Genomic DNA, 12545 nt, shown 5'->3' with positions numbered 1-12545 from the left:
GCCCCAAAACATCACTGCTCTAGAGGAGATCTGCATGGAGAAATGGGCCAAAATACTAGCAACAGTGTGTGAAAACCTTGTGAAGACTTACAGAAAACGTTTGACCTCTGTCATTGCCAACAAAGGGTATATAACAAAGTATTGAGAAACTTTTGTTATTGACCAAATACCTATTTTCCACCATAATTTGCAAATACATTCATTAAAAATCCTACAATGTGATTTTCTGGATTTTTTTCTCCATTTTGTCTGTCATAGTTGAAGTGTACCTATGATGAAAATTACAGGCCTCATCTTTTTAAGTGGGAGAACTTGCACAATTGGTGGCTGACTAAATACTTTTTTGCCCCACTGTATATATTACTTGCCACTTATTTTTTTTAAAGAAGATAGGTATGCATATCAGAGGTGATTCATATTTACGAAGATCTACTACACGACCAAAAGTATGTGTACACCTGTTAGTCGAACATCTCATTCCATAATCATGAGCATTAATATGGAGTTGTTCCCCCCCTTGCTGCTATAACAGCCTCCACTCTCCTGGGAAGGCTTTCCACTAGATGATGGAACATTGCTGCGGGGACTTGCTTCCATTCAGCCACAAGAGTATTAGTGAGGTCTGGCACTGATGTTGGGCGATTCAGCCTGGCTCGCAGTCGGCGTTCTAATTCACCCCAAAGGTGTTCGATGGGATTGAGGTCAGGGCTCTGTGCAGGCCAGTCAAGTTCTTCCACACCAATCTCACAAAACATTTCTGTATGGACCTCGCTTTATGCACAGAGCATTGTCATACTGAAACAGGAAATGGCCTTCCCCAAACTGTTGCCACAAAGTCTAGAATGTTATTGTATGCTGTATGATTTCCCTTCCCTTCACTGGAACTAAGGGGCCTGAACAATGGAAAAACGGCACCAGACCATTATCCCTCCTCCACCAAACTTTACAGTTGGCGCTATGCATTGGAGCAGGTAGCGTTCTCCTGGCATCCGCCAAATCCAGATTTGTCATTGGACTGCCAGATGGTGAAGCGTGATTCATCACTCCATAGAACACGTTTCCACTGCTCCAGAGTCCAATGGCGGTGAGATTTACACTACTCCAGTTGACGCTTGGCATTGTGCCTGGTGATATTAGGCTTGTGTGCGGCTGCTCAGCCTTGGAAACACTTTTTTCAAGAAGCCTCCGACGAACAGTTCTTGTGCTGACGTTGCTTCCAGAGGCAGTTTAGAACTCGGTAGTAAGTGTTGCAACCGAGAACAGCACTTCAGCACTTGTTGGTCCTGTTCTGTGAGCTTATGTGGCCTACCACTCCGCGAATGAGCTGTTGTTGCTCCTAGACGTTTCCACTTCACAATAACAGCACTTCCAGTTGACCGGGGCAGCTCTAGCATCACCCTACTCCATGAGCAATAATTATCTATTCTGTTTCCTGTCCAGAGGAGAAAGTGAAGTCCGCTGGCGAGCACGAGTGCGTGTGCAAGGGGCGGTCGTGTGCCACCGGGCAGCGCTGCATGGGCCAGCACTGTTTCTCCAGTCTGACAGTCAGCGACGGAGCCCTGGTCTACCAGAAGGGCTGCTTCAAGGTGTATGAGCAGAGCAGAATGACCTGCAAGACGCCGCCCTCCCGCGACCAGATCGTGGAGTGCTGCCAGGGCCACCTGTGTAACATGAACATCACTGTGGAGCTGCCTGTTATCGGTAAGTCAATGCACTGGCTACTTGGCACCGTATTTGGGACACACACAATGGTGCACATTCATTCAGATGCGTCTGTATGGTGCATATTTGCATTAAAACCAAGGTTATTAATTAACCACTTACACCCCTTGCATAGGCCTATATGGATAGGGCTACATTTCATTGTTTCTTACAGAAGAAATATGGAAAGCATATGCATAACCATGGTAGCAATCAAAAGGGAACCGTTTGTAGATTATGGGGAAATTGTTAGACTAACTGTTTTGTTCTCATCTTTAATCGGACAAATGACTGAATCCAAACATTACACTGGATTTTGTTCATTTTAGTTACTGTACTTTTCGCCGTGTTTGTTATCGAAACCTGAAAATACTCTGGATACCTTCAGTATCATGATAACATTGGACAATTTGGTGTAGGTGCATAAACCATTTAAATAAATAAAAAATGTTAAGGATTTGAGTGAGATCTAACTGGTGTCTCCAAGTGGCCCCACACATCTCCAAAATGTGCACAGTTCCTACGTGATTTCATTGCACTTTTTTTATTACTCAAAGAAGAGCCTTCAACGATATGGTGCTATTTTGAGCTCGCCTAGCTGTGCCGTTGAGGAACTATAGCAAGCAGACTTGTAGTTGTTTTCTTTGGAACAAAGCCCTGCATCCCCGCCTCTACACAATTACTGTTGTTTACACGTTCCAAAGAACAGTCCATTTATAAATTGCAGCCTGGTCGGGTGGGCATGATTTGAAAACTTGTTCGATTGTCAACATCCCTAGCTAAATTACAAAATATAATCGTAGTTTTCAAAAGGCAATTCAGAGTAGATCGTCATTTTGGTGCGGATCACAGGAGGTTGGTGGCACCTTTAATTGGGGAGGATGGGTTCTGGGGTACTGACTGGAGCGGAATCAGTGGAATGGTATCAAATGAATCAAACACATGGTTTCCAGGTGTTTGATGCCATTCCATTTGCGCCGTTCCGGACATTATTACGAGCCGTTCTCCCCTCAACACCTTCCTGTGGTGCGAAATAGAGTAGACTGCATTCAGATGCCTGTTCCCTGCCAGATTTCTTCACAATACGTCAAACATAGGCGACATTCTATTCAGAACCACCCAGAGTATGACGCCATCTTGTAACTGTACATCAAACAATAGTGATTGTAAAAGTTCACACAGTATATTACATGAGTTGTGTGATATGGAAGTGTGAAGTGCACGTTTGGACTAACGGCTGTTTGGCTTGCATATATGACATCAAAGCGGGTAATTATTATAATCCTCAACGTCTCATCTTACAAAATACATCTAGTCTTCTTTTATTTGCAGCATTTCCCTTACTCAGAAAACAAAACATTTGCAAAAGTTGCCCATTTAGCAGCAGGGATGGGGGGGGAAACATCTTGTTGTGGGTGGTGTTCAAGTTCAGAACTGCTGTCAATCAAAACCCATACTGCGCTGTGAAGCGAGACCTTGAGCTCTGACGTCATGTATAGCATGTTACTTTATAGCCACTGCGTTCCAGTTTAGGTGCATGTCCGTGTCCATATCTGCTATTTTGAACCTGTATAAGGCCAACGTGAGTAAGACATTTTAGGCGCGTTAACCCTCGCAAGGCTGCTGGCCCAGACGACATCCGTAGCCGCGTCCTCAGAGCATGCGCAGACCAGCTGGCCGGACATATTCATTCTCTCCCTTTCCCCGTCTGCTGTCCCCACTTGCTTCACGATGTCCACCATCGTTCCTGTACCCAAGAAAGCAAAGTGGCTTGCAGAAGTATTCACCCCCTTGGCGTTTTTCTTATTTTGTTGCGTTACTACCTGGAATTAAAATAGATTTTTGGGGGGGTTGTTTCATTTGATTTACAACATGCCTATCACTTTGAAGATGCAAAATATTTATTATTATGAAACAAACAAGAATTAAGACCAAAAAAAAATAACTTGAGCATGCATAACTATTCACCCCGCCAAAGTCGATACTTTGTAGAGCCACCTTTTGCCGCAATTACAGCTGCAAGTCTCTTGGGGTATGTCTCTATAAGTTTGGCACATCTAGCCACTGGCATTTTTGCACATTCCAAGACATGTAAAAGTTTCCCCTTAATAAACCATTCGAGTGTTGCTTTAGCAGTATGCTTAGGGTCATTGTCCTGCTGGAAGGTGAACCTCCGTCCCAGTCTCAACTCTCTGGAAGGCTGAAACAGGTTCCCCTCAAGAATTTCCCTGTATTTAGCGCCATCCATCAATCCTTCAATTCTGACTAGTTTCCCAGTCCCTGCTGATGGAAAAACATCTCAGGGTGATGAGGTGTTGGGTTTGCGCCAGACATAGCATTTTCCTTGATTGCCAAAAAGCTCAAATTTAGCATCATCTGACCAGAGGACCTTCTTCCATATGTTTGGGGAGTCTCCCAAATTCCTTTTTGGCAAACACCAAACGTGTTTGCTTATTTTCTTCTTTAGGCAATGGCTTTTTTCTTGCCACTCTTCCGTAAAGCCCAGCTCTGTGGCATGTACGGCTTAAGTCCTATGGACAGATTCTCAAATCTCCTCTGTGGAGCTTTGCAGCTCCTTCAGGGTTATCTTATGTCTGTTTGTTGCCTCTGTGATTAATGTCCTCCTTGCCTGGTCTGTCAGTTTTGGTGGGGGCACTTGAAAATGAACAAAATGACTATCACCGTGTAGCACTCACTTCTGTCATCATGAAGTGATTTGAGAGGCTAGTTAAGGATCATATCACCTCTACCTTGTCTGACACCCTAGACCCACTTCAATTTGCTTACTGCCCCAATAGATCCACATACGTTGCAATCGCCATTGCACTGCATACTGCCCTATCCCATCTGGACAAGAGGAATACCAACTTCAGAATGCTGTTCATTGACTTTACCTCAGCCTTCAACACCATAGTACCCTCCAAGCTCATCATTAAGCTCGGGGCCCTGGGTCTGAACCCCACCGTGTGCAACTAGGTCCTGGACTTCACTACCTGGGGAGCGGCCCATCAGGAAGGTAGGAAACAACATCTCCACTTCGCTGATCTTCAACACTGGGGCCTCACAAGGGTGTGTGGTAATCCCCCTCCTGTACGCCATGTTCACCCACGACTGCGTGGCCACGCACGCATCCAACTCAATCATCAAGTTTGCAGACGACACAACAGTAATAGGCCTGATTACCAACAATGACGAGACCGCCTACAGGGAGGAAGTGAGGGCCCTGGTAGAGCGGGGACAGGAAAATAACCTATCCCTCAACGTCAACAAAACAAATGAGCTGATTGTGGACTTCAGGAAACAGCAGAGGGAGCTAGGGCGTACAACAGGGTGAACAGGGCGTACAGGTGGGGGCTGAGCACGCACCCGTGTGAGGCCCCAGTGTGAGGCCCCTATCCACATCAACGGGACCACAGTAGAGAAGGTGGAAAGCTTCAAGTTCCTCGGCGTACACATCACTGACAATCTGAAACGGTCCACCCACACAGACAGTGTGGTGAAGAAGGCGCAACAGTGCCTCTTCAACCTCAGGAGGATGAAGAAATGCGGCTTGGCCCTTAAGACCCTCAGAAAGGTTTAGATGCACCATTGAGAGCATCCTGTCAGGCTGTATCACTGTCTGGTACAGCAACTGCACCACCCGCAACCGCAGGGCTCTCCAGAGGGTGGTGCGGTCACCGGGGGCACACAGCCCGCCCTCCGGGACATCTACAGCACCCGATGTCACAGGAAGGCCAAAAAGATAATCAAGGACATCAACCACCCGAGCCACGGGCTGATCACCCTGCTATCATCCAGAAGGTGAGGTCAGTACAGGTGCATCAAAGCTGGGACCGAGAGACTGAAAAACAGCTTACATCTCAAGGCCATCACTGTTAAATAGCCGTCACTAGCTGGCTACCACCCAGCTAGTCATTCCTGTACCTTGGAGGCTGCTGCCCTATATAAATAGACATGGAATCACTGGCCAGTTTAATAATGGAACCCTCGTCCCTTTAGTAATGTTTACATATTGCTTTACCCATCTCATATGTATATACTGTATTCTATTCTACTGTATTTTAGTCAATGCCACTCTGACATTGCTCAATCTAATATTTACTTATTTGTTTCCATTTGTAATACTTTTAGATTTGTGTGTATTGCCGTGAATTGTTAGATTCTACTACACTGTTGGAGCTAGGAACACAAGCATTTCGCTACACCCACAACATCTGCTAAATATGTGTGTGACCAATAACATTTGATTAGAATTACTGCCAAGAAGAAAACAACACTTTTGGGCCATATACTCTTAGTGATCTGCTGTCTGTGATCGGTTGACTGACGTGAAGAGGCAGGTGCTCTATTGATTGTGTGCTCTATTGATTGTGTCCACTTGGCCATTCTCCAGCGAGGACGCGATGCTGCGGTGCATGAAATTGTCTGCCATAGTCGTTTGCTGCATGGTCCTCTGTTGGTCTGCTTTTCAGGCTTGTGTGGCGGTTACACCCCGAGCACCTCCACAGCAGAGGGGACAGCCTGAAAAAAAGAGACAAACGTTAGAATTGTGTTTAGTCACGGTCTACTTCCTCCTATGTCCTCTCTGAGATTGTTTGCTCGGCCTGACACAGACCTGTAAGGCAGTGTAGAGCGGAGCCCCCTGGGAAAGGAGAGGACACTGTGTCTGCGTCCCAATTGGCACCCTATACCCTACATTGTGCACTACTTTTGACCAGGGAATAGGGGGTCATTTGGGACACAACCTGAATGAAATGTATAGCTCTGTTCTCTAAAACTCACTCTCCTCTCCTATCCACAGTAAAAAATGTAAAAAGTATGCTAGGTATGTATAAAAATGAATTATTTCCTAAATATCTATTTCTTTGAGGTTAGTCCCTGTTTTTGTTAAACACACAACACACGAAGATCTTAGCATCTACCAAAAACTATGTTTTTGCGTTAACAAGAACAGTAGAAAACATCGAGACATTGACACTCTGCCATTTCGGTCTAAAATCTGTTGTTTTCTATACGGTCTATTCTGAGCTTGTTGAGCTTCATTGAATTCCACTCTCCAAGAGTGCTATGAGAAGGAGAAAGAGTTCAGTATGCATGGGAGAAAAGAGGGAGCATTGTGTGTGTCTCCCTGGAGTGTGTGGTAGTCAGATCTCCAGGCATGGTGATGGTGCAGCCTGTTGATGTGTGGCCTATCCCACCCGTGGATATATGCTGCAGTGTGCTCTTACCTTGGCCTCCCCCTCAACCCTGGAGCCAGGTTCCTCAGTCTGACGGGGGAGGAGGGTGAGAACGTGTTCTTTAACATGCCTAATTATCATCGCCTCTCCTTGAATGATGCCTCCCAAAGCTTAGGGCTTTAGTAAACGTTGTGTTTTGATCCCCTGGGGCAGCTGGGCACCTGGCTAAGCTGAACGGAGGAGGAACTTGGTTGTACTGCAGATATCAAATTCGTTGTCCAAACACGGTACTGGATTGAATGTAGTTCGTGTTTAAAGGCGATTATGTTGCTGGAGATTTTATTTTGTCTTCATCTGGTTCTGGCATGATGTGACATATACTTTATAATAAACTGGGTGGTTTGAGCCCTGAGTGCTGATTGGCTGACAGCTGTGGTATATCACACCGTATACCACGGGTATGACAAAACATGTATTTTTACTGCTCTAATTATAATGGTAAACAGTTTATAATAGCAATAAGGCACCTCGGGAGTTTGTGGTATATGGCAAATATACCACGGCTGAGGGCTTGTATTCAGGCACTCCGCGTTGTTGTCGTGCTCAAGGACAGCTCTTGGCCATATACCTATTGGACAATAGTGCAGGGACAACAAAAAACACCCTCTTCCTTGTCTGTTTCCCATATATTTAGGCAGATCATATCTTTTTGAATGCGTTTTTATATATTGTATGACATCGCATTTTATTTATGTTTCTACATACAATACGTACCAGGATGTTCAAATAAACCTAAACCTCTTTCTCATCCTCGTAGCAAGCAACCTGCCCAACTACAGCTTGACGACACTGGCCATCGTCATCGTGGCTCCGGTCATCGTGCTGGTCGTCCTCTCTGGCATCGCCATCCTGGTGTTCAGACGCATCCACCAGAACCAGATGGAGAGGCTGACGGCCCGGGAAGCTGAGTACGGCACCATAGACGGCCTCATTGCCTCCAACGTGGGGGAGAGCACACTGGCGGTGAGTAAGACATGGTCAGACATGGTCATTAGGGTTGCAAATTCTGGTCACTTTCCCAAAATTACCAGATTTCCAGGAAATCCTGGTTGGATTACCTGCTTATTCCCTCCTGTTTCCGGGCTTCTTCTAACCAGGATTTCTGGAAAAACAGGGAATTCTGCGACATTGCTACCCTACAATAAGAGCATGCCAGGCCTGGGCTCGTTGGGGAGCTGTGGATAGTATGTTTCCAATCCACGCAGTCCAGTACTGAACACCATTTATATACACTCAAACTATGTCATTATGTTGAGCCCGAAGACCATTTTGTGTCTGAATGTGTGCTAGGTAGTCATGCACTTCATGTAGTAGACCTATATCAACCCTGTCAGGATTACATTCCTGTCCTGTGAATTGGAAATGAAAGAATTTGTTCCACCACTGTGATGGAGAATTTGCGCATTGTTTTACCAGAGCACAGATACACATGATTTCAACAAAATGGCCCGCTTTGTTTGCAAGTATGTTGGCTACTCTAGTGAAATAATGCTTTGACCTTAGCATCTCTAATCACTATTTGTTTGATTAACTTCAGCAATCTACCCACCTGAAGACCCAGACCAATCCCATCTATTTTTTTTAATTAAAAACTTTAAGGAAAATCCGAAACAGGCCGAATGTTTCCATTGGGGAGACTAGTCTCACTGATAACACTGATGGGCTGAGGTGCGCTAGAGGAATTGCTGATGTTGGATCTATTTCTAGATATTTTTCAAAGCCCATCAGAGCACTTGGCAGTGTAAACCCCAAATATGCTGCTGCGTAATGTTTTTTTTGTTTAAGTATAATTAAAAAGTGCTTGGCAGCAACCCGGATAAAAGTTATTATAAACCATGGTGACAGTGAAAAAGAAAAACGCATTTCCCTAAAACACCTCCCCCAGTAGCCCTGGATGCCTAAAAATGTGGTTATTGTGGTAATGCTGTGGCTGAATTCCCCCCTTCAACAGAACAGCCCAGATCTGCCCTCCCACTAAACAGGGACTTTAACTACGACAAAATGTGTTGTCATTGGTTTTACGGCTTCTATTTAGTATTTTTCTCCTTTCCCAAATTGTACACAGCGTGTGTTTTATGCATGTGGCATCTATCTTTTTAGTTTTTCCATTTTAGTCCTCTGTTTTTCTCAGGCGTGTTTGATGGAGTTGTGGAACACTACCCCCTTGTGTCAGCCATGATGCCCTGCAGATGCATGGAGAGGAGTTAAAAAATAAAAGGCTTAGCAGCATTGCGTCTGTTTAGAGTCTGGGGCTGGGATTAGATCAAATCTCTCAGCCCCCTCAGTTCACTAATCACCAGGGACTGCTGTTGTTTACCCAGAGGGCCCTCTGCTGCTCCAGGGTGGCCAGACTGACTGACTGACTAACTCTTCAGAATGTCTATCTGTGAGTCAGTCTGGTCATGCGCACAGACTGACAGCTAGATAGCCAGCATTTGGAGTCTGAGCACTAATCATCATTTCACTCAGCCTCTCCAACGTGGGCCACATCATAAGGAGGGAGGCCAGCCGTATTAACTGAATCCCAGATGCTCTGCTGTGTTGAGGGCTGGGCCACCTTCATCTAGAGAGAGTACAGGCCGGTCATATTCCTCTGGTTGCAGTTCATTTATTTTGTCTGTCCCTCTTCTCTCTCGTAGGATTTGCTAGACCACTCGTGTACGTCGGGAAGCGGCTCCGGACTCCCCTTCCTCGTTCAGAGAACTGTCGCCCGACAAATCACACTCAACGAGTGTGTGGGTCAGTATCCAATCAGAGCCTGATCTCTTTGTTCAGTGGCTAAGGTGTACGTTTAGCGTCAGTGCAGGTTTTGGAGTAAATGATTTTCCCCCAAAAATGTAAGACCTCTTAAAGTGTAGCACTGTTGGAACAGAGATTTGTGTTGCAAAACAGAGCCACTGCTGTTCTCTGACCCTGAGAGATTTCTTAGAAGAGTTAGTTTTTTTCAGTAGTGTCTCTTAATATTTCTCTTAGTTTTCCTAGAGTTCAGTCTGAAACATGGCCAGATGGCCAATGTAACACTCAACTCCCTAAACCAACATTGCACACATTTGATTTGTGGGTCTAGTCGAGTATAAACTGCCAACAAAAATATTTTTAACAAACATGTTTCATTTAAGGGGCCTCCCGGGTGGCGCAGTGGTTGTGCCACCAGAGACTCTGGGTTCGCGCCCAGGCTCTGTCGCAACCGGCTGCGACCGGGAAGTCCGTGGGGCGACGCACAATTGGCCTAGCGTCGTCCGGGTTAGGGAGGGTTTGGCTGGTAGGGGTATCCTTGTCTCATCGCGCACCAGCGACTCCCGTGGCGGGCTAGGGCACAGTGCACGCTAACCAAGGTTGCCAGGTGCACGGTGTTTCCTCCGACACATTGGTGCGGCTGGCTTCCGGGTTGGATGCACTCTGTGTTAAGAAGCAGTGCGGCTTGGTTGGGTCGTGTATCGGAGGACGCATGACTTTCAACATTCGTCTCTCCCGAGCCCTTACGGGAGTTGTAGCGATGAGACAAGTTACTACTAACAATTGGATATCACGAAATTGGGGAGAAAAGGGGGGCACATTTTTTTTTTTTACACAAAAAAAACACGTTTCATTTAATGTCAAATGGGGCTATACAGGTTACTACCAAAATAAAGGAAATACCTACATATTGTTTTTATTTAACCTTTAACCCTATTTAACCGGCCTAGAAACAGTGGGTTAACTGCCTTGTTCAGGGGCAGACCTTGTCAGCTCGGGGATTCGATCTAGCAACCTTTCGGTTACTGCCCCTCTAGGCTACCTTATGCCCCAAATAGGGTGTTGGTCCACCACAAGCCACCAGAACAGCTTCAATGTACCTTCGCATAGATTCTACAGGTGTCTGGAACTCTATTGGAGGGATGCGACATCATTCTTCCACTAGAAATTCCATAATTTTGTGTTTTGTTGATTGTGGTGGTGGAAAACGCTTTCTCAGGCGCCGCTCCAGAATCTCCCATCAGTGTTCAATTGGCTTGAGATATGGTGACTTAGACACACACACTTTAAACCTCAATCCAGGTTGCATCACATCCGGCCGTGATTGGGAGTCCCACAGGGCGGTGCACAATTTGGCCCAGCGTCGTCCGGGTTTGGCCTGGGTAGGCGGTCCATTGTAAATAAGAATTTGTTCTTAACTGACCGTGCCTAGTTAGATAAAGGTTTAGATAAAAAATAATAATAACGAAATGCTCTTTTGAGACCCCTCTTTCAATGTCACTGAGATCTCTTCTAGTCGGGGTAGCCAAAATAATGGGCAACTGGGCTTTTTTATTATACATGACCTTAAGCATGATGGGATTAATGATGGGTTAATTGCTTAATTAACTCAGGAACCACCACTGTGTGGAAACACCTGCTTTCAATATACTTTATATCTCTAATTTACTGAAGTGTTTCCTTTATTTGGGCAGTTATGGTACCTGTAGTGTTATTTATTTACTTTATGCAGAAGGTCAAGGTTGAGTAGCATGACCAAAATGAAATTGTACTGTGTTCCATTAACTATTGGTCTAGAATTTTGTGTAACACTGCCTTTATAAAATACATTTAAATCAGTGAAACTCTCTAAATACATTTTTTTTTTTTACAAAGAATTCATCATTTTTACATAATAGCAGATGTTTAAAGTCAGTCTATCTGAGCAGCTAACCGATTGCTGCAGCTGTACATAGTCTATCGGTAAATAGCCCACCCAATTTACCTACCCCATCCCCCTACTGTTTTTATTTATTTACTTTTCTGCTCTTGCACACCTGTATCTCTACCTGCACATCACCATCTGATCATTTATAACTCCAGTGTTAATCTGCTAAATTGTAATTATTCGCCTACCTCCTCAGGCCTTTTGCACACAATGTATATAGACTCTTTTTTTTCTACTGTGTTATTGACTTGTTTATTGTTTACTCCATGTGTAACTCTGTGTTGTCTGTTCACACTGCTATGCTTTATCTTGGCCAGGTCGCAGTTGTAAATGAGAACTTGTTCTCAACTAGCTTACCTGGTTAAATAAAGGTAAAATAAAAATAATCTGACATTTGCATTGGAGATGAACATTGGGTTTATTCCTGTCAGAGGCTCTATTTTCCCACTGTATTTGATGAATCGCATTTTCAGTAATTCATTAAAAATGGCTGCATGAAATGGCACCCTATTCCCTATATAGTACACTACTTTTAACCAGGGCCCATACGACTCTGGTCAAAAGTAGTGCACAAATATTAAGAATATGGTGAAATTTCAGACGTACACAATGTCTGCTTTGCTCTAATCTTTTTTTCCTTATTATAGGTAAGGGGCGCTATGGTGAGGTGTGGCGGGGCCAGTGGCAGGGGGAGAGTGTGGCTGTGAAGATCTTCTCCTCCAGAGATGAGAAGTCCTGGTTCAGAGAGACTGAGATCTACAACACAGTGCTGCTGAGGCACCAGAACATCCTGGGTATGTACCTCCAGCCATGTTCTGGACAGGAGCTGTTCTCCATGGGACAAATCCAAACTTCCACTTTTCACTTAGTCATGCATCGATGTCATTGGGAGACTAAGGGAACATATGACTTAGGAGCGAATTCTTTCTGTCCGGCAGTGTTTT

The 12545-nt window shown here is 45.0% G+C and overlaps 1 protein-coding gene across 4 annotated transcripts in view; it reads left to right on the top strand.

Moving 5' to 3' along the window:
- Window positions 1-12545, top strand: part of LOC115141148 (activin receptor type-1) — a 34610-nt gene that overhangs the window by 17970 nt on the left and 4095 nt on the right. For all 4 annotated transcript variants that reach the window (XM_029680085.2, XM_029679871.2, XM_029679951.2 and 1 more), the window contains exons 5-8: window positions 1441-1701; window positions 7696-7901; window positions 9578-9677; window positions 12249-12395. In XM_029680085.2, coding sequence (XP_029535945.1) covers window positions 1441-1701; window positions 7696-7901; window positions 9578-9677; window positions 12249-12395 — 714 coding nt within the window. The remainder of the gene's footprint in view (window positions 1-1440; window positions 1702-7695; window positions 7902-9577; window positions 9678-12248; window positions 12396-12545) is intronic.

Source organism: Oncorhynchus nerka, linkage group LG1 (assembly GCF_034236695.1).
Source record: "Oncorhynchus nerka isolate Pitt River linkage group LG1, Oner_Uvic_2.0, whole genome shotgun sequence".
NCBI classification, from domain to species: Eukaryota; Metazoa; Chordata; class Actinopteri; order Salmoniformes; family Salmonidae; genus Oncorhynchus; species Oncorhynchus nerka.
The sequence above is the reverse complement of the archived record's forward strand: the minus strand, read 5'-3'. Positions and strand labels throughout refer to the sequence as shown.